This window comes from Scatophagus argus, chromosome 17, assembly GCF_020382885.2.
Source record: "Scatophagus argus isolate fScaArg1 chromosome 17, fScaArg1.pri, whole genome shotgun sequence".
Taxonomy (NCBI): Eukaryota; Metazoa; Chordata; class Actinopteri; family Scatophagidae; genus Scatophagus; species Scatophagus argus.
In genome coordinates, this window is record NC_058509.1 from 7,629,578 (window position 1) to 7,655,009 (window position 25,432).

Genomic DNA, 25,432 nt, shown 5'->3' on the forward strand with positions numbered 1-25,432 from the left:
CCTTTGACTTGTCAGGGGGAAAAGTTTTAAGGAAAGAAAAAAAAACGCCAAATCACGGAAGAGATTCTGCTGTCCTACTAGTTTGGCAAGTTCTCTATGCTCAAAGCCGCGTAGAAAGGCGGAGAAGAGGGCAGAAACTTTAATTTGCGCACATTTATACACTTCTCTTGTCCCGCAGACTGTATACGGTGAGTTGAATGCGTCTTTCCGATTTCTTTTAAGTTTCTCTTGCGTCTAAGCTTTGTATTTGTTCATCGTTTTTGCCACGTTTCGATATACTCTTGCAAGAGCCATCCCATGAAACTTGGCCGCGGTGTGACTGCAGGACGGTTTCAATGACTTCAGCCCACAGAAGTTTTGAGGCTCATGTTGCACTTTTACCAAACAGTCAGTGATAATAGTTGGTGGATATTTTGCGTCTGTTTGCGTTTACTTCTCCGTTTTTTATTTGAGGGTGATTGATTATGTTCTCCCTCTCCGTGTCTGTCTCGCTCTCTTTCTCTCGGAAAGATATTTGATATTTTGATGTGGATCAGTTGCCGATCAATTGCAAACAGACTATCAAAAATTGAAGTGACTTGAGGTGACAGAGTACTGAGCTTATGTATAGTTTATCCAGAGGGCGTCCGGGTCGCGCGTTAAAGCGCAATTTTGCGCAAACTCAACATTTTCGCGCACACTGTGCTTTTTATTACATACATAGGCCCACCAGAGTGACAGCTTGACTTGCCGAGTGAATTTATGCGGAAACCTGTCGTTTATGACAAGTTCTTTCATTACTCTTTGAAATATTTCAAATTGGTTGTGGTGTAAATGATGACGAGTCGGCAAACATGACGGTTGTTGATGGTGTTGCGCACGCGTCTCGACAGTTATCTATATTTTCAAACTTACCTGAGGAAACGGATGAAAGACAGCCAACGTACGTCCTCTCAACGCAATTTACAGCCACAACCTAACTTGTTCCTCTGTTAATATTTTATGGCACACGAGCGGTAGTATTGTCATTACTCTGCGCACATACCGTATCACGTTCGCCCATTTGGAAACGCAACACTCAATCTCCTTTGGGCTCTGGAGGGAAACGGGAAACCTCTGGTTGTAGGCCTGTATATTTAATTATTTGAGCAAGGTTTTTTTGGGGGCCTTTTAAGTCAAATAACGCGGATTAGTTTGTCGCCTGAGTGGGACAAGCTGAAGCTCTGACGTGGGAGGGGTGATGCAGTGTTCAATTCATTTGGCGAAACTAGGGCACGTGCTGGGATTCTGTCCAAGCAGACACGACCATCTTAAGGTCGTTATAAGGCAATAATGAATGTGAGAATGGACAGAAATGTCAATCTAAGAACAGAGAAAATGTCTCTGCTGGTTATTTTTGCACAGGAGACACTGAGGGTTGTCGAGGCCCTTGCGTACTCAGGCAGCGGAGGGTGTGTCACCTTGCGAAAAGTCCCCTAAAGTTCCTACCAAACACTCCCTGTGTCCATAATGACACAAAATCTGTCAAAACTCACAGTCGGAGGGGATGTAAATTAAGAAAAGAAGTCTTACAGTGAAATAAAAGGAATATGTTTGCTGAATGATTGCATTGACAATCGGATGTGATATGCTTACTCTGCTCCATGCAAACGTGCGGTTTGTTGTGGCAGAATGGGTTAGAATGACAATTAGAGATCAGTGGGTTAGTGAGAACAACCTGAAAGGGGGTCGAGTGAAATGTTAGGTTTTAATTGCCCTGTGCTACAGTGTCAGAGCTCTCCGTCTCTTATGGTATAATGAGACTAACAGGCACATGCCCTAATTGGGCATATATGCTTGTGGTGACGCCTTTGAGAAATTGCTCGGCTGGAAGGTGCTTGAGTGTGACATGAACTTCAGTAATTGAGATATTAGTTTGCAAATGACCACTCAGCTGACATGAGAAAGACAGCGTCCTTGTTGAGACAAGGAGTGTTTTTCTCACCAGCATAAACTGTTGTTTGCTTTGCTGCATTTGAATACAGAAGCTGACAGACAAGTACAGTCGCCTTGAACATATCCTCTCACCGCTTTGGGGCAAACTAGCTTGAAGTTGGCCTGTAAATTCCTGTCTAAGTGATCTTCACAGGCAGACATGAATGGAATTCCTGCAAAGATGTGTCACCTCCTGGCATGTTTTACATTTTGAGAAGCATCTGTGAATTATATCTACATCTGTAGTGATCCAAAAGTATTATTCCAAATGGTGTAATGTTTAGATAGACCTTTGGATGCGTTTGCATGTTTTTAAACCAACAGGAACTTGCTCCTGGTGTGCAGCAAACGCCTTGAAAAACCTTATCAAGCCTCACTGTCAAATATGTTTTGTGTGTTCATGCTCAGCAGTGTGAAGGCAGTGGCTTGAGAGGAAGAAAGGGCAAGCGGCAAAGTGTAAACTAGGATGAGACAGTGGCAGACAAAGGAAAAGACAGTGGCACTGAAAGAGAGAGGGCAGGTACAGCTGGTGAGAGAGAGAGAGAGAGAGAAAGAATGAAAGAGAGAGAGATAGGAGCAGACAGGGACTAGGTAATCCCTTAGGTAATCTGAAGCCCAGTCCCTTCTGTAGCTTCAGTAGATCAGATGACCTATCAAAGATCAGAACTTCCATTGTGCATCACAGCTTGTCTCTCAATCAGACTCCCTCTCACCCTCTCCACATATCTCACGTCACTGTCCCTCCCTTATTACGGCTCTAGACTCAACACCTGAAACGAAAGGCCTCGCAGGGACACGAGGAGATCCTCTGTTTCATTTTCCACTGGTTGTGTCTATCACCTGAGTGTGTTTTGACTCAGACCATCCTGGAAGTTCCTCCTTTACACTGCACGCAACAGCAGCAACAAATCACTTCTGCCATGGACTGCTGTTCACAACTCTTTCTATCTATCTATCTAACCCCAATATCTTGACTTCTTTCTTTTCCCAGAGAGAGGAATCATGGAGGCTGCCATTCAGACCATGGTGAAGATCTTCCTGAAGTCAACCAAGGGAAAGGAAAGTCTAGGAAAGAAAGAATTCCAGAACCTTGTCAAGACCCAGCTCTCCAACATCCTTTCGGTTAGGAAGTCCTCACTGCTGCTTGCATTATGTAACCATCTTTGCACAAAAGCACACAGTAGTTTAGCAATGGCACTGGCCAGCCTTAACCCGTCCAGATTTTTAACATGAGCAGTATGACCAAATGATGGAGTCATATACATCAAGTGAATGGGGAAAAGTGATCTGCTACGGTAGAATGACATTCATCAACATTATAATGTAAATAGAGCACACTGATGGAGGGTAATCTACTAATCATGTATGGTTATTTTAGCAGTGAGAGTCCAATTTGAGTTCCTCATCATCAGGCTTGATTGTTTCATGGTTGTGTGTGTCCACTACCCAGGACACAGACAGCAAGGAGGCGATCAACAACATGGGCCAGGGACTGGATGCTGACCAGGATGGCAAGGTTGGTTTTGAGGAGTACATGAAGCTTGTCGGCTACCTGGCGACCTCACTGAGCGAGCAGCGTTGCTCCACCAAAGAGGAGCCTGCCCAAAATGCTGCATCCGAACAAGTGGCACAAAGTGCCCCAGACAAAGTGGAGGAGAAGCCAGAGGCAAACGCAGAAGCAAAGGGGGAGGCAAAGCCAGAGCCCATTGAAGAGGGAAAGGCAGAAGCAACTGCTGAAGTAAAAGTAGATACAAATGCAGACCCAAAGGCAGAAGTAAAGGTAGAGGCAAATGCAGATCCAAAGGTAGAAGTAAAGCTAGATGCAAATGCAGATCCAAAGGTAGAAGTAAAGACCGAGGGTGCAACGGAGCCTGAGGCAGCCACGGAGGAGGAGAAGCCAGCAGCAGCGGTGACGGTAGCAGCAGTGGCAGCAGAAGTGGCCGTGAAAGAAGAGGAGAAGGTGGAGAACACAGAAAAGGTGGGGGAAGCTGCAGAGAAACTGGCTACAGCTGCAGAGGAAGTGGAGAAGAAGACAGAGGAGGCGACCTCATAGGGGACAATTCCTTCTTTCACAAAAAAAAAAAAAAAAAAATCACACCACATGCTTACATTCACCACTACACAAATCACAACATTAATGCCAAAATATGTTGATAAGCCACTAAAGATTTTTTTTTCCAAATACACACAACACTGAAATACGAAACATTGGTAAAAGTTCATACTCTACAAACCCAGCTCTGAGAAAAACCATTTCCTTATACATGACAAATAATCCATGTAAATGACAGTAGAATTATTGCTTTGTACTACAAGTTACCACTATGTTCATATGTACAGCATGTGCATTCCACTATATAGCACATTTACCTCATTACGATAATATACTATGATAGCATGCAGACATACACTATCACATGCATGCCATATCCCTGTGAAAACCTAACTGCCAAATATGATTTTCCTGCAGGAGCACACTGACACACGTGACCAAAGTGTCACTGTATGTTAACACACCACTGCAGCCAAAATGTTTCGTTTAAACCCCGTCCTCTCCCCATTTTTTATCTTTTTTCTGTGTTTTTTGTTTCTACACTTTTTCCTACACTACTTAAGGTACTTTGGTTCTTGGTAAAGCATCAGCAGTGTACATCTTGTTAAGTACTAATGGCTAAAAGGAATAGTTGATAGATGGGATGATGAACACCTCTCTCATATGTGTCCACTGAATATGAGGCTACAGCTTGTAGCCGCTTAGCTTAACTTAGCATTGAGACCGGAAAGTTATAAAACCTGTCTACCATGTGAAGTTCACTAAACCAAATGTTCTATCTGAGCAGTTTAATCTGGTTTGCACTTTTGTTTTTGTGCAGATTAAACAAACGAGATATGATGTGTTAAGGAGTGAGCACAGAGGGGTTGGGTTGTGGATTTTGTTCCCTTCGTACAGAACTTAGAAAGCTGTTTCCAGTGTTTCTGCAAGGCTAAGCTAATCTGCTGCTAGCTGTTGCCTAATTTCTACCACACAGACATGAGAGTGGCATCAATCTTTTCACCTCATCATCACCTTCATCACTTCCCACAATGTTGGACTATTCCTATAATGGTTGCATGAAAATCTGTCAGAACACTATCTTATCTTTTAACACACAATGCTAATCGAGCTGGTTTGGCATGACAATAAACAAACTGTTTTGCTGGAGCTTTGCATTACTTCAGCTCGTGTGACTTGAGTACTCAGTCTCCTGTCCAGCGTACCCTCTTCTCCCTCTGTTTCTAGTCTACCTTATGGGGTTCCTGGCTCTATCTTTTTTTTTTCTGTAATTTTCAGAGAGGTTGACTCCATGTGGATCCTACAGTTTACGCTCTTCACTCATAGTTAGCCATGGATCAGGAACTGGAAGATCAGGTGTGTCCCTTGGCTAAATAATTAAGTTTAAAGGATGGAATCCACACCAGAGGACCCTTACAGTCAAAGGAGAACCCAAAATAGTCCCATGGGAGTGGGCTGGTGACTAGAGGAGCAGGTCAGAGAAGGTGTTTGCGCAACTTAATCCACCTGGATTAGAACTAGCAGAGGAGAGAACAAGATAAAAAACACCAAGAGGCCCATAACAGGTGTCACTTGGTGGCAGTTTTTATCTCAAGTACTTGACAAGACAAAACAAAATGGCTTTTTTTTTTCTCCAAACCATCTAGCATTTCAACGGTTAAGTTCTACTTGTTAATTCATAAAAGTGCTAGACTGGAGTGACAGAAATTTGACCTTTGTCTTGTAGCCTCTCTCACTGTTGGTCCTCATTTTTCTGCTAACGCCACTTTATCAGGCTTGTGTGTTTGTTTATCGTTCACACCCTCATACAGCGTAAAAACCCTGTTTGACCTGCAACTGGATCCTTGAGTCCCATGCATTGGGAAACTACTGGATTAGGCGTTTGATGGGTAACACGCCACGGGACACAAACAATTACATGAAAGTAATCCCGGGCTCCAGTGATCCTGCCTATCAGATGAGGTGGTACTGTCAGAGATATAGTTCTCAGACGTTGTACTTTTTAAGCAACAAACGAATACTGAGCCATCGATATTAATGTTTTGTGGTGTGATCAGGCTAAGATATTGCATGCTATCAGAAACGTTTTGCTAGTATTACCAATGTATTGCAATTATTGTGGCCAAATATTTAAGTTTGACACGGCCTCTTTATATTTAACTTTATACCCTAACGCTTTCTTGTTTGGACCATTATGGAGATCACTTGAAAATATTCTTTGTTGTCACATAATATGCAATTTGTTAATTACAATTTAATGATTTGAAAATTGTCTCATCATCAATAATGCAGCCTTGAGAAAAAGGTTCATGTTACAGGCCTGTTGTGTTATAGGTCTGCCTGGTCATCCGCATAGTGCTTAAGGCACACACATTTTGGGCACACTACCAAATGTGCACCTTATGCTCTGCTACAGCACCTGGCACTTCAGACTGCTCAGCAGCAAACTGATCAAGACAAATAAACCCGAGTCATGTGGTCACCCTGCCTTACTGCGACACTCCCATTGCAAATACGCTCTCATTCTGCTCAATTGTACGCCGCATTTCCTGCATGATCTATTACTAACAAACTTATTTGACATTCTGGGCTATTTGGACTATATCATTATTATTGTTATTATTTCTTTTATTAAAACCTTTATTTTTAACCTTTATCATGGTACTTCCTATGAATAATGGAAACACATCACTCTTTTGCACCATCTGCAGCCAGCTTTCAGTTCAACATGTAAATATGCCTCGAGGCCTCACGAACTTGCATCCTTTATATATGTGTGTGTGTGTATGTGTGTGCGTGCCTGTGAAACACTAACCCTAAATCCGCTGCGTACCATATTTGCTATTCCCTAAAGGCTAGGCGTGTTTTGTGCATCTCTGTTGTTTCTCTGCTCTCTTGCTCTCCATCGGTCATTATGAGCACACAAGCAAGAGTACATATTTATATATATATATATAACGCTCTCTTTTACCTTTTTGGAATAGCAAATGGAGCAAGTGACCTGTGAGAGATAAGTTTTGTTTCAAAGAGTTTAAACTGTCTGCATTGGCAGTTTTGTGATTGTCCCATAGTGTAAACCCCACCCAACCGTAACTCCATGTAAATTAAAAGCATGCTGGAACAAAACACAGCAGATCGCTGCAGGGAGTGTTTGCAGCCAGATTTTCGTGGCCACACAATAAAGTCTCATTCATTGTGTGACACAGCAGATAAATATAAAAACATGTCTAAGTGTGCATGCAAGTATACGAATGTGCTTTCAAAGCTCATCGGGTCAAAAGGTTTGCGATTATGGGACTGTTCCCAGGCTATTGTGTAGGCATTCATCAAAGTGTGTTGATGTACTTTGTTTATTTCCGGCCAAGTACTAGAGGGTGTGCGTGTGTGTATTTAGCAGTCGGACTCTTTCAATCCACTGCCATGTCCAATAAACTCCACTATGCTAGTATTTCAACTTCATATGTACCGCTGTATCATTTTTGCTTATTGTAACGTGTAATGGCTAATATTGAATAAAACTGTGACGACAATATATTTTTACGTGTAGCCTGGTATGTGCACGGTTACTTGCAGGAAAAAAAGTGTGAAGGAAGGCAGAGAAAGCACCTGCAAAGAGAGGGAGAGAGAAGGAGGATAGGGAAACAGAAGCAGAGACTATGTAAGTGGGTGAAGCAGTTTGGGGGGAGAATGGAGGGAGGGAGGGGAGAAGGGAGGGAGGGGGACAGGGACAGGTGATATTTAAGCCACTGGCAAACTCTCTCTCCATCCATCTCTGCCTTGGCTCAGTCCCCTGCACCTCTTCAAAGACAAAGGAGGCCCTCCATCAGCACTCAGGTAAGACGGACAGCTTGGAGGGGTTGCTTCGCTTTACTTTCTCCTCTGTATTTGATGAAGGTTTCATTCTAAAATAATTAAAGCAATTTTTTGCAACTGCCGTGAAGAGCAGAGAGACTGGGTAGTTGAGCCTCGGCTGAAGACTTGAAAACCAAATTGTGGGAGCCACTTGAATTAGTTTTTTTCTTGTAAAGCTGCTGCTTGCTTTCTATTGATGCGCACGCTTTAAAATGAGCGTCACAGGAAATTTATACGTTCAACATGTGAGGCCAATAGGGATTTGTTGTCATGCAGTGTTAGGAAATGACCATAGTGGCATTAATGTAGAATGAAGGATGTAAAATGTATGAATAACAACGACAAGCAAGCCATTTCTACTTTTTGTGATCAAACTTTTTAAGTTTACACATCTCTCAAAAGAGATATTGTTCCATCGTTAACTTTACATTGTGCATATTCTTTATTATCTCACTCAATATTGTGTTACTGACAGTATTTTCATCTCCATGGTTTCCTATTGTATTGTGTCAGTCAGTGAGACAGATGACCCCTATAGATTTTCCAGTTAGCCAGCTTTGGTGTCCACTCGCCTCCTCCTTTGTCTCCGCTGACTACAACTCTGACCTCTCAGGGCACAATGCTCTTCAGCATGATGAGACGCACGTTACCTTCCCTCTGTCCTTTTGTAAGAGCTGAAAGTTAATAAATCATGCACAGGGAGGTTGACAGATTGATTTTGTCCCTTAATAATTTTTCACAAGTTATAAACCGGCCTCAAAATAATGCCGCAGGTTTTTATTTTGCAAAATGGTAGATCCCTGAAGTTTAAATTTGAGCTTGATCGTGACCAAGCAAGTGTGAAAGTGAATGAGTGCCCTCACCTGTTTGCCCAAGTTAGTGTACATGCTGAAACCTCAAGTTACGCGGCCTCTTAGCTTCTGAATGTGAGTTTTGTGTTTCACCTCTGGTTTTGAGTGATAAGGCTGTTACACGATCAACAGACAGAGAACATGTTTTACACTGCAACCGCTTTTCACTGATACCGCAGCGTTAATTGTTTCATGCATTAGCGATTCAGCTCACAACAGCAATAAACCATGAAATGGACTACCGAAACAGCCCATATGTTCTGTTTTAGGCAGCACATGAGGTGAAATGAAGTCTGTGTGTGCATTTGTTTTATTACACATTGAGACAGAAGGTCTCTGCATCATTGACAGTGACTTATCTGTGTCTGTGTGTGCGCAGTCTCTCCACGAGTCCAGCACAAGAAGCTCCAAGATGCCGGACACAATGTGTGTAAGATTGTTCGAAATGCTCTTCCAAAGCTATCCTCCATCTTTTCATCCAAACCTCTGAAATGTCAAACCCAGCAAGGTCACACACATAAAGTGACCGTGCATACTATTTAAATTATGGTCTGTGCTAGCCTCTGAACTAAACACCTTCCATCCATCCATCCATCCATCTGTCCAACTATCACTTTGTCTTGGAGGGGGCTTCACCCTTGATTGCTATGTGACCGCACATGCAGTTGGGGCTGGAGCGGGCATTTTGTGACAGAGTCTGACCTTTTGACCTTTTCATGGCTTTCCAGCATGTCCAAGGAGCCCAGTTCCAACCTGGAGAGTGCCATGCAGATGCTCATAAAGACCTTCCACAAGTACTCGGGGAAGGAGGGTGACAAATACACACTGAGCAGGGGTGAACTGAAGGAGCTGCTACTGGAGGAGCTGGGGACTTACTTAGGGGTAAGAGAAGGAGTGTGTACAAAGAGGCAAATATGTGGTTGTGTGCTAACACACTAATGCAGTTTGCAAATATGCAATGCACAAGTGAAGGTATGCGCTCACATACCCAGACGCACAAGTACAGACAAGCTTGTGTGGTGATGTATGTCTGCACACACACACACACACACACACACATAACAGAGAACACATTCTCAACCCTCTGTCTCCTCACTCTCTCTATTCCCCACTTTCAGAACTCCAAAGATAATGAAGCAGTTGAGAAGGTGATGAACGACTTGGATGCCAACAACGACGGGGAGGTGGACTTCACCGAGTTCATCATCCTGATGGGGGCCCTCACCGTCGCCTGCAACGACTTCTTCCTGGAGTTTAAATCAGATGACAAACCGAAGGACGACAGCAAAGGCAGTTCGGCGGAGTAGAAAGATTAAATCAGTGCAAGAGAGAAGGGGGTTGGGGGGCGGTGGGAGAGAGGGGGTGGAAAGAAGGAGAAGAGGAGGGGGTGAGGAAAGAGCTGTAAATCAGGAGAGATGCTCTTATGCAATTTGTAAACACTACAGCTACACATGAGGGGCAAATAATTTGTGGGTTCACAGCACGCGGGGCATTCACCAGGAGTAGTGTTTTCCCTCTGCAACTGTTTTTCACATCACAGCATATCTTGAGCCGGTTGTGCTGTTCTCAGAGCAGTGAGCGACTGCGTACAGAGAAGGGTATAGTTCAACTTTCTTCAGCTCAAGCATAGCAGTTTTGGCAGGTCAGAATCAGGCACTGGAACGAAAGGAAGTTTGACTTTTGCAGAACGCACACCAGGATGTTTGAGCATTTCTTGCACACCAATAATTTATGAACATATATTAAGTGACAGGTTATCATATTATTGTATGTACTAAGTGTTGAACAATAGAATATGATTTATCCCCTTTCTTGCTCCTATTTTGTAATCTTTTTTTCGTAATAACCGACGCATTCTTCAAAATATTAAACATGGCATTTAACCAACTATTAAGCGTGGTGCGTTTGGTTTGACGTGTTTAAAAATCCCTCATGCAGCACAACTGTTCATCGACATGTCAGTCATGAATTGCTGCACCTGGAAATCAAGTTGAATGGTGGAGAGAGAAACAATGTCAGCAAACTGTGAGTGTGTGTACGTGTGAGCGTCCATGTTTCTCTCTCTATGTGTGTGTGTGTATTGGGGATTCCCACAGAGTAAACTGCTCCAGCTCACACATCCTGCCAACAATATCCTGCAAGTCTTGTTCCACTAGATATAAGCTGACCCAGATGTTTGACTTGGATCTGCACGGAAAACGTCTTCAAAAGAGAGCGAGAGAGAGAGAGAGAGGGAGGAGAGAAAGAGAAAGACAGAGGGTGTGAGGGGAGATAAAGACTGTTGCGTGTTCGTGTGTGTGTGTGTGTGTGCGTGTGTTTGTGAATGAAGGAAGGACGGACGGCAAAGGTGGAGACTGAATCCAATTTATGGAGTGCATTAGTCAAGTATGTAACTTGGAAAGCAGTGGTATAATCACAGAGGAATGTTCAAGCTGTGGTGACTCTTAGCACACTTACTGTCCCTCAGTGTCTAGTACACACACACACACATCAGTAAATCAACATGTCTTCCTCCACTTCATTGGCTTTTACATCTGCTCGTCACTTTTAAAATATGACAGAGGAAAAAATGCTGAGCAGCTGAATCACAGATCATCTTCTTTCAACCAGAGGGATTGGTTCTTCACTCCTGGGTGTTATTGTGCCTGTACGCTGATGAGCTTAACCACCTCCTCTTCTTACCTTCAGCAATATTAAGGAAACCGATTCCAGGTCAGCTAGCGTCCATGGGCGGGACTCACGCTATCTGCTTTCATTCCTCAGCTCTCTGTGCGCTGAAGGCGTCCTCTGATAGGGCGGTTTGAATATTTGAGTTTGACGGGCTCGGCCTACAGATAGGTAAACAATTCAAAACAAAACAGTGTGCATGACTATTAACCCAGTTGTAGCCTGAAGGGAAACAAACAACCTGCTTCAACTGATAACAGCTTCGGTTACCTGCTTTTTAATCCCGGCGAGGAGGACCAACACGTCAGCTGTTGCCGTGCAGAACATATGAGGGTAGATACAATAGCACAAACACCTCTTAGAAAAGGAGAAGGGAGATCAAATGTCTTTAAGGAACATATAAAATGTGAGTTTTTACAAGATCGTATCACAGCGATTTGTGAAATGGTCAAGAAATATAATCTTTCGTGGCTGCAGCAAGTTACTTTCACTGAATGAAACATTTAAAGATCCGCACAGGAGTTGCAGGGAGGTGGTCTGCACAGATGGCAGGCAGTACAAAATCCAAGACTCTCACACCAGAATCCACGGCTTGATTTCTGTCTGTGATTAGGTTAAAGCAACAAAAGCACTTTGGTTGAGGTTAGGCTCAGCTCAGGAAACAGTTGCACAATAAACCTGAGGGGTTGACAAAGACAAACTACACAACTTTTCTTTAATTTTTCTTTTCTTATGTAAATGACACACTGTAAGACATTCACAGGGGAAACGGTGGAGCTGCCAACAACTCACAAACAACTGAAACATGACAAGAGTCCCCAGCTGCTTTTTTTAAGGGGTCACAAGCCAAAAGGGTTAGGAGTTATGATCTTTGACAATGTACTGTGTTTTTGAAGCTTATCAATTGTGTTTTTTTTAATGTAGATCTAACTCGAAAGATACAATTGTCAAATTAAATCAGTGGAGTCAGAAAGACAATATTTACCTCTGAAATAGAGTGGAGTAAAAGTAGAACATAAACAGAGAAATACTCAAGTGTAGCTCCCAAAAACTGTAATTAACTATAGTGGTGGAGTAAATGTACTTATATTTCACTACAGTATACCTACAGGAGGATTACAAATAGAGCTAACATGCCTGTATGTGTTGAAACCCCCCCCCCCCCAGTCTATGTCCTTTCAAAGATATTGATGTTATTTTGTGCACATATATTGTTGTAGTGATGTTATATATAGTGATGTTGTAGTGAGTTATGGGCTTGTCCCAGACGACAGTCACTGAAGGTGTTTCAGTGTTGAACCAGGGAGAGACAGACATCCTCCATGAGTTATGCTTTAGAGCAGTTACTTAACTCTCAGTCACGTGGCCTTTTCAACCACACACTGGGACAAACAATAGCTCGAGGACATCCTGCACACAGTATCTAAAACACGCCTGACCTCAGCAGGTGAGCCCATTCAAACTAAAAGGCAAGAGTCCCCTGCTGATGGACTGCTGAGGGAAGGAGATGAGCAACACAAAGCCTGGCGACGACGCTGGCACCAAGCCTGAAGCGTCTGATAAGGACGGCAGGAACACTTCGGTTACCAACAGAGCAGGTCAAGCGACACCCAGATGTCAAGCCACAATGTCCATCAGACACAGCGACCACGTCAGGCTGTCGTGTAAGCCCGAGAGGGTGCAGCGATTGCATGAGAGTAGGATGGCATACTTGTGAGAATGAAATGAAATTATTCATTCAAGTATACAGTGGCATAGGTAGCTCCAGGTCTATATTATGTGATGATTAATTCCTTTCCAGGTGTAGCTCACTCCCTCTTGGGTAGAATTTGAGAAGGCCTGCTTTCCTCAGGTTCATGAAATCCATCTTGACAGAAGACCAGAGGGAGACCTTACGGCTGCAGCACACTGCCAGCGAGGAGTCAGCAGACATATGAATTACAAGGTCCTGGCACTCCTCATTCATAAAGAACATGCTTTGATATACCAGGTAGTGGTGGAAAGTGATTACATTTACTCAAGCATCGGTGGTTCCTTATCTTTTTTGGCTCGTGGCTCCTCACAGAAAAACAGTATGTTGGGGCCCCTTGTCAAATTTCACATGTGTATCACATTTTTGTCCTCTAAACTTTCCACATGGTTCTCATTTGAGAAACTGTTCATATTGTCCAATATTTCACAAGAACTGCAGAACTCTGAAGAGTGAAGTAGTTTAAAGTAGCTCCACCTCAAGCAGCTACAACAGCAAACTGCTGCTTACACACTTCGATGCTTTGCGATGCGATCTAATAATGTCATAAACAATAACATGTCCAGTAGCAGAGACCATTTTTCGGCAGAACAAGTATCTCTACTGTTTGATGCTTTCGGTGTATTTCCTCATGCAAAACATGAAGGACAAACGTGAGTATTTTTACTTAAATAAATGACGATTACACTTATCCCACTGCTAATAATAGGTTTATTTTTGGTGGCTAAGCAGGTAAAAGTGTCTCATGAGTCAACCAGTCAACTGTTTCAACAGCTATCAGTGAGACAACACGGCGTACTCGAGAAGACTGAAAGTTATCTCTGGTTTTAGAGTAATGAAATCTAACCTGTGCTTCACTTGCCTTCATAAATTAAAATGCAAACTCTTGGCACCAAACAGAGGCGAACAGTGATAGTGTCCTCCCCGAGAGCCAAGGAGAAGCAGGTGACAGACAGATATCAGCTTCGGATAACACCAACAGAGTGAGGAAGGTAAAGGAGAGGGGCCAACGATACCTAAGAAAAGGAGGGAAGGACGGAGGGATGGTGTCAATTGCTCTTTTTTTCCCTTCACATTAAGCGTCCTTGACATGGGTGTAATGATACTTCTCTTTACTTTGTCTGTTTTTAGTGCTGCATTTACCTTAGATCTACATACAGGTGCTCCTTACAGCTACGTAAGATGTTTGTCCTCAACATGATCCTCGCCTAAACTTAATCTCCCCACTAGACCTTTCCTCCTAACCTTTTCACTCTAACCTGGCATAACAATCCATGACCCTTTTAGTGAAATGGAGGGCTAAACTTCCAGACAAATTACCAAACCGCTGAAACCACAATCAAGCTCTAGCAGTTAAAAGATTCATTATGCTCAAAAACGGCCTCATTCAGTCATTCCGGCGTCTGTGAAGAGGCTGGTCCCTCAGGGGGGCGGCGAGCGTTTGATGCTTTGATCATTCCCTTCCATATACATATATATTTAACACACACATCACTGGCACAAACACCCTCACATTTTGCTGTTCATGTTGTTGGTTTAGTGGGATCAGAGAGAAGCTCACAGAGGACCTCCAGCATTGAGATTCAGGACCTTTCGCTTTAATCTGTTTGACAAAGTTTAAACAACAGGTCTCCACATGCCAAAAGACAAAAGGTGAAAATGTATAGCAGGTATGTCTCCACGTATAATTACTGCTTCACTGCTCTGCCAAAAAGCACAAACTGGACTTTCTTTAAAGCTATGAAGAGACATCGAAACTGGCAGAAATTAAAAATAAAAATAAAACATAAGACAAACTTTAACCTTGGTTATATCATATGTTATTGTGATCAGAGTTGTCCAAATGATTTCCAGCGTGTCCCTAAATTAAGAACACACGTAATATGTGGGATGTTTGGATTACAATCAAAGTACACAAAAAAATAAGACTTTGGTGAATATCATACAGTTACCACTCAAAAAATAAATACTCATAAAACACGAAAGGTAAGTATTTTAATTACATGTAAAATTTCCATCTAATTTTATTAAGTTTAGCAAAAACAGTCACATGTTAATGTTTTATGTTCTTTCACGTTCAATGTTCTTTTCCATCACATTGAGTCAGTGTGTTTAAATGAAATAACCTGAGTGTGATTTGTCACAAGAGACAGTATAAGTAATTTGAAATAACTTTTAGGTATAACTAACTTTAAGGTATAATTAATTAATTAATTATATGTATAATTAATAATAATCTCATTAGCAATAACAGAATGAACACATAAGGTTTATGTATAAGTTTGTACGAATTTGATTTGATCACATATTGTCTCAACATGACAAAAAAAAACAAAAAAAAACATTTGCACTAAATGTCACACTTTCCACTGAACGTATGCAATAAAATAAGATAGAAAGGTTACTTGTCATTAAAATAGTTAGTCATTGTTAGTTTTATGAGTGTGTTCTGCCTTTTAGCACCAGGGGGCACCGGCACATGCGAGATGTTAGCATTCAAGGCTGTCTTCCAGAAAGGTCTTTGAAACACCTCTCTAAGAAGGTGAAAGGATGTACTTTTTACCCAAACCGTGGTGTTTTCCTTAAAAAAACTACTTGTTTTTGTAGCCTACACCTATCATAGCCAAACATTAAAAAGAGAGAGATGTTATGACAAGCCTGACATATTTAATGCTGATATTTTGAGTTTTTTTCTAGTACTTTGCCATTCATTTCTTGAACTTAAATCTGATAATGATCCCCATTGGAGACCTAAAGTTTGCCAGAAAACACTCACTGTACAATATTTTCTTTTCATAAATTCCAAAAATGTGCAGGTCTGTTGCTAGTCAGAACGGACAGGCTCGTTTAGCTAAAAACCAAAGCTCAAATGCTGTCTCAGTTCTTATCATAAAAAGCACTAACTACTGAAAACCAGTGGTCCTTCAAGCACATTGTATCAGGGTGAATCACTCACTCTTCACAGTGCACATAATACAGCAGAAACAACGCCCTCATTCACAGTAAAACAGAGGAAATCCTCAAGGGACAGAGGTTACACACAACTGACGAATAACAGAACATAAATTATAAATATTTTGCCAGCATAAACTTAAAATAGCTGGTCTTTGTTAATATCTGGATAAATTGAATGATATGCCCTCTGTATGGATTTTACTAACCATCGATTTTGAGGAAAGAGAGAAAATGTTTGTGTTGGCATGTTGGTGCAGTGTACCAGCACATCCACCAGAGGTAGAAAGAGAGCCATAAACAAATGAGTCCCACACCATGACAGAGAAACTTTCCACTTCAGAGTAAATTCCACTTAGTACAGCTAACAACAAGTGTCACGTGTAGCTTCTGCTTGAGCCACACTGGATAATTAAAACATCACATCTGCATTTGAGCCTGAAAGTCGCATTTAATCATTAAAAGTGCCTCATCGTCTGTGCTGTGCTTCTTCCTTGCTTGACATGCAAAACAGCAGCTCAGATGTTTGCATCAGCTGCACATCAAAGTAAAACAAAGACACAAGAAGACATCCGGGGTTTCTAGACACAGAGTGAGCTGCACATACTTCCTGGTGATCAATTAAAAGTCAGGAAAATAAAACAAAGTAGGGGTCTAAAGTCCTGAAATAAGACTTGCTGAAAAGGGCAGAGCAGTAGATGTACACATTGATGGGAGGTGAGGTGATTTTTGGAAACATTTTGTCCATGCTGGCCCAGGGGTGTGTTTGTTTTGTATACCTAAGCTGGGCTGGAGTGAAGTCAGTGGATGCGAGGTACTGGGTGCAGTAGAGTCATGTGCTCGGCGCCGTTGAAAGGCAGACGCTGAGTGCAGTAGTGGTGCACCACCTCTGGGATGCTGGGGAACACACAGCTGCTCTGGTCCAGGGTGTAGCCGTTTTCTTTGGTCTGGGCGACAATGATATGAACGCAGCCTTGGCTTGTCCTGAGTCATGCAGGAGGGACGAGCAGAGAGAGAAGAATTAATCAGTTTTACCAAAGTACCAGCTTCATATATATTTTCATGTATTTTGGGATCTGTTAGCCTGAGAGATGTGTCATAAAAGTAGAATTTTTTGGTTAAGACAAGTGGTATGATTTCATATAATTCTACAACTTCCACTGTGTTTCATCATTTCATCATTTGCTAATCCTTTTAACATATACTCAGCCAAAAACAGTACGAAGTTGTGGATGCCAACAACATGTTTCAAATAAGTTGGGACTGGGAAACTTGTGGAATGCTCTAAAACCAAGTTAATCAGTAACAGGTGATAGTATCAGTAAACACAGTTTGGCTGCAAATGATAGCATTTTGTTTTCACACAGCGTTCCTTTTTTTTTTTCCTTTTTTCCTTTCGAATCAGGGTTGTATATTTTTCCTGTTGTCCACAATGTGAAGTCCCAAATGTTGTGTAAAGACCAAAACCAATGATGTCAGAACAGAACAGGACAGGATAGGATGAGATGAATTTCATTGAGCCCCAAAGAGGAAATGTCGCCAAAGGCAATATACACTATATATGACTATATATGACAAAATCAGTAACAACAGGCAAGATTGGCGACGGGAAGTACTTAATAATGTGCATGTGTATTTCTGCTTCTGGTCTTTTCAAAGGAATTTGTTGACATTAAGAATATAAAATTTTTAATTTACATTTTTCTTTAAAAAGTTATGGTACAGGTGCACTTTCATCTGTTAAGTCTATAATTGAACCATCTTGATCCTTTCGCACAATACAGCATGTGATCAATAAATAATATTTCTTCCCTCGTTAGCAATGCACTTTCAGGCTACACTCACTTGAGGGCGATGGAGTACTTGCTGTTGTCCGACTCGCTGTTCCTGACCAGGAAGCTGGCCTCTTTGCAGGCCTGCAGCTGAAACTCCGCCTCCTGACGGGTGACACAGCCGTGGTACCAGCTGAGACACGGGAGGGAATTACATTACATTTCATCTGTTACTGATCAAGGTTAGAACCTCATTTCATGCAACCCCTGGGAAATGAGCGTTACTCTTATGCAACACTGAAATACATTAAAATCCTGGATGTTTATTACAAGAATAAGAAACTCGTGCTGACACATTCTGACATACATTTGAATTCCCTTTAAAATTGAATATTACAGTATTAAATAATCTTATGTGTCTAACAATGAAATCCCATCATTTAAGTACTGCCTCGCTTCACCTCCTCACCTCTGCTTTTCCAGGGGCAGGGAGGGGTCAACACAGCAGGCCTCGGGTTCAGGGTTGCTGCCGGCAGTGGTGGATGGCAGCAGGGTCGGCAGAGAGGATCTCAGGATCTTCTGGGTCCAGCTTTTCTGCCTCAGATGCTGATGCTGTTGGGGCTGGGCTGGCAGATGTTGGGGCTGTCTGGTGAGCGTGGGGTGAGGTGTGTTATCTTGGGCTGGGCGTTCAGGGCTGTCAAACTGTGCTGCAGGAAGATGAGTGAAGAGAGAGGAGATGAATTTATGTAAAAAATAAAATAACTGACTCTGACTGTGCCTGGGTTTGAACATGATGCTGAAGCCTGCAGTAAATACAAAATAAGAAGACAGCAGTTTGATGATTCATGCAAGATCTTATTCATTATGCTGTTGGCCTGTGCAGCTGATAAAATATAAATGTGAGAGCAGGCCTGAGTTGTTTTTTGGGGTTTTTTTTTTAACAAATATACTTCATATTGAAGCGAGGAGAGGCAGGGTTGAAATTGTGTATCGTGTTTCTGGTTAGGAATTCTGAAAAACAGTAACCATTTTCACAGTTAAACGAGGGATATCTTGAAGTCAGTGATGTATTTCTTTTAGAAAGAGAAAGAAAAAATAAGAATTTCCTGACAATTTGTGCAGGAAATTCAGGTCAAGCGTGCATGGAAGCAAAACCTTCCCCACTTCCCCTTCAGAAGAATTCGCAGATTTGGTGCACAGCTGATCTAATGTACCTGACAGAGTTCTGATAATATGCTCTTTCTTCCACTCCCAGGGCAGCTCGTACTCAGTAGAGGGACGAGGATCCAGCTCGGGTCGTGTGACCGCCTTCTTGTCGCTGTCGCTGCCCCCCTCATACGGGACGTCGTATATCTGCGGGGGCACAGGCGGACCTTCCTCCATTGTTCCCTCACCCACCTCCAGCAGTGCACACACCTTCAGCAGGTCCTTGGACCCCCGACGTCTAATCTCTTACAAGTAGAAAATAAGGGTCAAAGATGAAAAGAGATGGAAAAAAACTATTAGTGGGCTGCAAGATTTAGTAACCATAACAATAATATGTCTAATAAAACAGCCGTTGTCTGTAAGCTACAAAGGTTTATAAGTTTTATTTAATGGTTTCATCATTGCATGGTACAGTAATGCTTAGAAGCTCAGTTATATTTATAAAACGTGATAAGAACAAATTCAAGTTTCAGGTTTGCGGGGAGGCTGTGGCTCAGGAGGTAGGATGGAATTGTCCGTTAATCAGAAGGTTGGAGGTTTGATCCCAGCCTCGAGCTGCATGTTGATGTGTCCTTAAGCAAGAAACTGAACCCCAAATTGCTCCTGTTCTGTCCCATCAGTGTGTGAATGTACACAGAATCACAGAAGCACAGAGACATTGCAGGACCTTTGATAAGACCTGATAGGTCAGCGCCCTGCATGGCAGTCTCTGCCATCTGTGCCTAAATGGGTAAATGTGGCAAGTATCATGAAAAGCCATTTGCCAACTGTGACACCCATTTGCTCAAGTCGCTCACACGGACTGAAAGAAAAGCTTGTACGTGTTATGGTACAGATCACCACTACTTTTGTCAGACTTTTCTGCACTACTGCTGCACATCAGAATATTATTGTACTTATTTTGTCCTTTTTATACTGATTTATTGAATATCTTTGTAATTACTCCATTCTACTGTATATAGTTCTGTCCTTCTCTTTTAGTATTTTTTGTTTGTTTCTTTGGGTGGGTGGTAAACTAAATCATTATTATGGGAACATTGCAAAACTGAAAAGGGCGGCACGGTGGTGCAGTGGTTAGTATTGTCGCCTCGTTCCAGGTTCGAATCCCGGTCTGGGCCCTTCTATGTGGAGTTTGCATGTTCTCCCTCTGCCTGCGTGGGTTTTCTCCGGCTTCCTCCCACAATACCAAAAACATGAACATTAGGTTAACTGGCTACTCTACATTGCCCCTAGGTGTGAGTGTGAGAGTGTGTGGTTGTCTGTCTTTGTGTGTTGGCTGTGCGGCTCCCAGGTCCCCCGCGACCCTGACGGATGAGCAATATAGAAAATGGATGGATGGATGTAAAACTGAAATGCTATTATAACTAAAATATCAAGTTTGATTCAGTTAACTGATGTCAGCTGCTATACAGAGTGTGACTAATAATCCTGCCTTCTCATAGCCTTGCTTACTGAGTCACACTGAGTCATCACTTACTTCTTCAGAATGATTTAAGTCTCATAAATTGACTCAGTCACATCATCACATCCTCTGTAGATGTCTCTGAGAAGGCCTGGAAGTTGTACAGGCACCGATTGAAGTTAAATTCATGAGAGAGAGCATGGCAATAAAGCATTTTCACGTTCACAGCGGACTATTGTGTAACCCTTTTAGTTAAAACAATGGAGTGATGGAAGGAAAAGGTCAGGAGAGCATATGATTGGATGACTGACCACCAGGCTTCCTGGATGCTGGGAAGTTTTGATAAATGGTCAGACAGGTCCATATAGGGGGTTACACGGAGCTGCGTCCGAAAGGTGTTGGGGGAGGGGGGCACTGAGGGCCAACTTCCTTTTGGAGAATAGTACCAGGAAACAGAAACAGGAAAAAGGAAGCAGGGGCAGGAAACTGCACCCATTGTCCTAACGCAACACAGTTGCCATGGCCACCCCACAGGGTACAGAGAGCACTGAGGGAGTGAGTTGTGAATCCTGTCGTTCATGCAGAGACGACGAGGCCAAATGCAGCTGCACAGATTCAGTGATTACGGTAAGAGCTGAGAGAAACATCACAACTCTTACCATAACAGCTATAAGAGAAGACAGTAGGAGTATACACTGATGAAAGTCTTACCAGTAATCATCTGCTGGGCATCGTAAGGCTCCATGTAACCGTCGTTCTCCCCAACCCTCTCAGCCTCCCTTTGCTCTCTGGTCTTTTGAGCATCAAAGGGATCTGCGTAATCTTCAAGGATGATCACCTGGATCAAAAAAATGAAGGAAAATCGATATTTTTTTTCTACGCATAATTTGATGTGTTACACTCTGAAAGAAAGGAGAGTTTTCACAATGGCACCAGTCATTTAGGTGGCTAAAGGTAATGGAGAAATGGTAGAATTATCCAGCCTCTTCAAAAACGTCTGAGAAAACAAAAGGAAAATAAAACACAATAGACAGCTCAAGGATCACTGTCTGTTTATGGTTTGTGTAGAAGTAGGGGTATGTCAAACAAAGAAGATGGTAAACTAACTGCAGTAAACTAGAAGACAGACAATATACCCGTCCAAGTCCATTCTCTTCACATATCTCTTCACAACCTCTGTCCTTCTCCACCAATCATGCCCGACTGTCTTATCATCTTATCATTGGGCTATAACTTCTTGATTGTTTTACAAGCCACCGGCCAAGAGACAACGGAAGGCCGCAAAAGTCAAGTTGTCTTTCTCAAATCGCTTCCAGTTGTGTTCCCAGGCCAGAGAAATGTTGGCTTTTGCTGGTGTTTCAAGGAAGTAGCAGATGCTTGACAGGCTGAAACTCAAGAGGGGTTTAGTGGAACAGGTGAAGATTACAACACAGACACATGGACACACATACACCTTCACCTCCCATGGAAATAACATTGTGTTCTTTATTAACAGGACAACTGAGGGGTAGACACACACTAACTTGACCAGTCAAACTTCAGAAGTTGCTGCAAACATGAATTTTAGATCAAGAAAGGGGATTAACTCCCTTTCTGAAATATAAAACTCCCATTTTATTCTTCCAAGTCATTTTTCTCTCCATCTCTCCACTGTCACTATTCCCAACTTCTCTATCTTTATCCCCCCTTTTTCTTTTTTCTTCTTTTTTTTTCAAAGCCAACCTGGAGGGTTACTCGCGTTAGCGCCAGAGTGTCAGATAACATGATGCTTTTTATAACGTGATAGCCTTCACCAGGGGGCCTGAATCTAGTGAAAGAGAAGGATGAGGGAGAGGGAGGGAGGGAGGAAGGGGGTGAGAGAAGGGGAATACTGAGCCAGTTCACACACACAGGAGAGGAAGGTAAAAGCCTCATGTCTGACCACAGCTTTGTATTCGAGGTGGGGAGGGTGGGTGCAAGGGTGAGGGGTGGAGAGGAAGAGAAGGAGAGATAGAAAGACAGACTGGGAGGACTGGACACAATGGGTATGGTGGAGACAACAGGGAGGGAGAAACTGGAACAATAATATCAATTTTCAGAGCTCGGACTGGGTCATTGTCAGCAGCAGTGATGACACCGCGTGTTATTTTGGCTGGGGTGTAGAAGCTGTTGCACCACCGCAAAAAGCTGGCACAGACTGAACTGATTCTGTTTACTGTAACACCCCAAAGGTAAAGATCAATCAGCGGTGGTTTACTTCCTACAAGTAGCAGTAGCACACTGTGGGAATAAATTTCGGCAGTAAAATTTAGAAGTATATAGCAACAAAATGTACTAGAGGTATCAAAAGCAAAAGTACTTATAAGATGACAAAATGATAACTGTCATTGTTATGTTATCATTATATTATATTATCAGATCATAACGCATAGGGGTGGCCAAAGTAGCAATACTACAACCTAAAAATACTCTGACATAAATTAAAGTCCTGCATTGATAATGTTACAGAACTACAAAAGTATAATCATCAAAATATGTTTAAAGTGCCCATTATGCAAACTGATCCTTTTCTGAATAATACATATCATAATATTAGATTATAATTACTGATAAACAAATGTGTAAGAATCACTAATGCAGCAGAGATGGAGCTAATTTTAATTACTTTTACACTGCCAGATATCTTAATCTAAAACATCATAATGCATTAGTTGATGTAATTTTGTATTAACAATGTTAATATGTAAAGTAACCAGCAACTCCAGCTGTCAAATAAAGTAGGGCTAACTATAGTGAAGGACAAAATAGAATATTTCCTTCTGAAATGTAGTAGAAAAGAAGTATATAGTTGCAGAAAATGGCAGTACTCCTGTAAGTACCTCAAAATTATTCTCAAAGGCGTTATTTGAGTAATTGTAGATACCTGGTTACATTAATGCATATTAATGTGTGGTATTGTAGATGGTTGAAATAAGAATTTAAATTCGGCCTGCTATTTGATAGAGCAACCCTTATCATTTTATCATTTAATAACCTACAGTAGTTAACAGATAAATCTACTAGAGTCAAAGGTGTAATATTCCATTCTAAAATGTGGGCCTACTTAAATATAAAGTAGCATAAATTGCAACTGGGTGATAAATCTACCCAGATCACGTCCCATCAACGATAAAACAGAATTTAAAAGACGTGAACAATTAAAAACATGTAATAGCTGTGATCTGGGTTGGAGAATAAAAACATGACAAAACGAATATTTCCAGGCGTCACCGTATAAGCTCCCAACTATAACATCAAAAATGTTTCAAGGTCAAGTTACTCACCGTTTCTGTTTTGCTCTGGACTGGTTTCTCTGGTTCTGGTACCACTTGATTGGTGATTGTGCCGCTGTTGAAGTTGGGGCTTTTGTCCTGTTTGTCCACTCTGATCAGCCTGTTGATGTAAGCGTTGGCAGATGGGGAACTTTTCAGAGGTCGGTGCTGCTCCTCAAACACCGGATCCGCTTTGGAGTTCTTGCGACTTTTTCCAGACAGGAGGTTGTCCCAAACTTTTCCATCTTTCGGAGAGCTCACACCATTTCTGCTCAACTCCGTGGCTGAGTTCTTTCGATTTCTTCCAGACAGGAGCGATCCAACTCCTCCACCTCCTCCGCTTGTGCTGTCAGCAGAGGAGTTTTTGCGATTGCCCGTTTTGGAGCCTGATGCTTTGGTACCAATGCTGACCACCAGCCCGGATTTCGTGGCTCTTGTTTGTGAGCCAGATTCGGAGGCTGAGCGGATCCTGTCGGTACCATTCTTCAGATTGATGGGGAACTCCTTAAACCACTTTGCCATTGTAACTCGGATGGACACCAATAAACCTCTCTGCCTACTCCGACACCTTTTAGCGCCATACACCAGGGCCCCAGAGACGCACCTTTAGAAATCACAGCCTTTCTAACAAAAGACTTCCGTTGCTTTATTCTAGGATAAAGCCTGTGTGGACTGCGGGATCTCCACACCTCAGTTTAAAGCATGTCATAAATGCCTTCAAAAGTCAGTGTCTCTGCTCTTAAACCTCCAATTTTAAAAAAAAATGTAAAAACAGTGCGTTCATGCCTATTTGGCAAAAGGGACAAAACTTTATCCCATTTGTGACTGTCTTTCACCTGTCTCTTCTTCTGCTCAACTGAAAGGTTTATTCCCTTTGGATGAAAAGATGTCTTCGAAGTGGCAATACCCGAAAGAAGGCAAAGATCTTCTTGTTTCTAATTTGTGGTCCCATTCCCAGAGTGGCTTATCTGGTCTCTTACAACCTTTCCCTGTCGCAGTGAGGCTCCTGACTACCCCCGGAGTGTAAAGGGGAGGGGGTGAAGTCAAGAGTGGGAGGCAGGACGTGGGCGGTAATAGGCTTTAAACTGGAGACAATATGATAGAATCAGCATTTGAGAAGTTCTGTATTCTAGCTTAGACTACCTTGGTTAATGATACCTTTATTATTCCTTAATTTTATCAATAGTCCAGCTTCTATTTTAATTGGAATATGCAATATTGTAATTATATGTTAAAAAAAAGACTATGGACAAATAAGCTGTATATGGGCCTCCTAAAATGCTGTTATTTCAATCAATTTTGATTGGGCTCTAAGGCATTACCATAGACGTGTAATGCCTACATTCATTCATACAAAAGTTTCAGTTCAGATAACAACTTAAATTGAAGTTGACAGACACATTAATGTTTCGATGTTGGATATTAATTCAATATTAATCATAATGTCACTTGGTAATATGCTTAATTGGTTGTCTAATTAATGTTCACCCCTTGTTTAATTGTACAGGTTGGAGTTGGGAAATGGTCCGTTCTGAGCTGATCCACGTATGCCAAAGAAAGGTATGGCAGTAATTCTATAAATCGCATAAAATACTGTGGGAGACCGTGTTGCAGGTAGTTTTTCGCGATCTAGCTCTATAAAAACACTAATTGCATAACAGAGGCAGTTTTTCAGTCGCTGTTT

The 25,432-nt window shown here is 42.1% G+C and overlaps 3 protein-coding genes across 5 annotated transcripts; 2 read left to right on the forward strand and 1 right to left on the reverse strand.

The window, feature by feature from the left end:
* s100u (S100 calcium binding protein U) lies at window positions 1-7,538 on the forward strand. 3 transcript variants are annotated; one of them, XM_046418184.1, is made up of 4 exons: window positions 1-188; window positions 2,945-3,075; window positions 3,404-3,721; window positions 3,758-7,538. In XM_046418184.1, the coding sequence occupies exons 2-4, from the start codon at window positions 2,956-2,958 to the stop codon at window positions 4,004-4,006; spliced, it is 687 nt and encodes a 228-aa protein (XP_046274140.1). In that variant the 5' UTR covers window positions 1-188; window positions 2,945-2,955; the 3' UTR covers window positions 4,007-7,538. The 3 variants fall into 3 exon arrangements, with proteins under 3 accessions (XP_046274140.1, XP_046274139.1, XP_046274138.1); XM_046418183.1 differs by adding an exon at window positions 2,362-2,473 and having other exon boundaries at window positions 3-188; window positions 3,404-7,538; XM_046418182.1 differs by having other exon boundaries at window positions 7-188; window positions 3,404-7,538.
* A 262-nt stretch (window positions 7,539-7,800) lies between these two features.
* s100s (S100 calcium binding protein S) lies at window positions 7,801-10,026 on the forward strand. Its single transcript, XM_046418185.1, has 4 exons — window positions 7,801-7,840; window positions 9,089-9,135; window positions 9,438-9,591; window positions 9,828-10,026. The coding sequence occupies exons 2-4, from the start codon at window positions 9,122-9,124 to the stop codon at window positions 10,014-10,016; spliced, it is 357 nt and encodes a 118-aa protein (XP_046274141.1). The 5' UTR covers window positions 7,801-7,840; window positions 9,089-9,121; the 3' UTR covers window positions 10,017-10,026.
* A 4,676-nt stretch (window positions 10,027-14,702) lies between these two features.
* Window positions 14,703-24,965, reverse strand: LOC124074858 (SH2 domain-containing adapter protein E-like). Its single transcript, XM_046418181.1, has 6 exons — window positions 23,761-24,965; window positions 21,170-21,296; window positions 19,065-19,301; window positions 18,320-18,557; window positions 17,924-18,043; window positions 14,703-17,062 (listed from the first exon to the last, which is right to left on the reverse strand). The coding sequence occupies exons 1-6, from the start codon at window positions 24,268-24,270 to the stop codon at window positions 16,879-16,881; spliced, it is 1,416 nt and encodes a 471-aa protein (XP_046274137.1). The 5' UTR covers window positions 24,271-24,965; the 3' UTR covers window positions 14,703-16,878.
* Window positions 24,966-25,432: the final 467 nt, after the last annotated feature.

Coding starts and splice junctions, on each gene's coding strand:
- s100u (XM_046418183.1), top strand. CDS start 2,956: ATGGAGGCTGCCATTCAGACCATGGTGAAGATCTTCCTGAAGTCAACC. Junction 3,076..3,403: donor AGCTCTCCAACATCCTTTCG/GTTAGGAAGTCC, acceptor TCCACTACCCAG/GACACAGACAGCAAGGAGGC.
- s100s (XM_046418185.1), top strand. Junction 9,592..9,827: donor AGCTGGGGACTTACTTAGGG/GTAAGAGAAGGA, acceptor CCCCACTTTCAG/AACTCCAAAGATAATGAAGC.
- LOC124074858 (XM_046418181.1), bottom strand. CDS start 24,270: ATGGCAAAGTGGTTTAAGGAGTTCCCCATCAATCTGAAGAATGGTACC. Junction 19,302..21,169: donor TGCCCAGCAGATGATTACTG/GTAAGACTTTCA, acceptor TCTACTTGTAAG/AGATTAGACGTCGGGGGTCC. Junction 17,063..17,923: donor AAGTACTCCATCGCCCTCAA/GTGAGTGTAGCC, acceptor TGCATGACTCAG/GACAAGCCAAGGCTGCGTTC.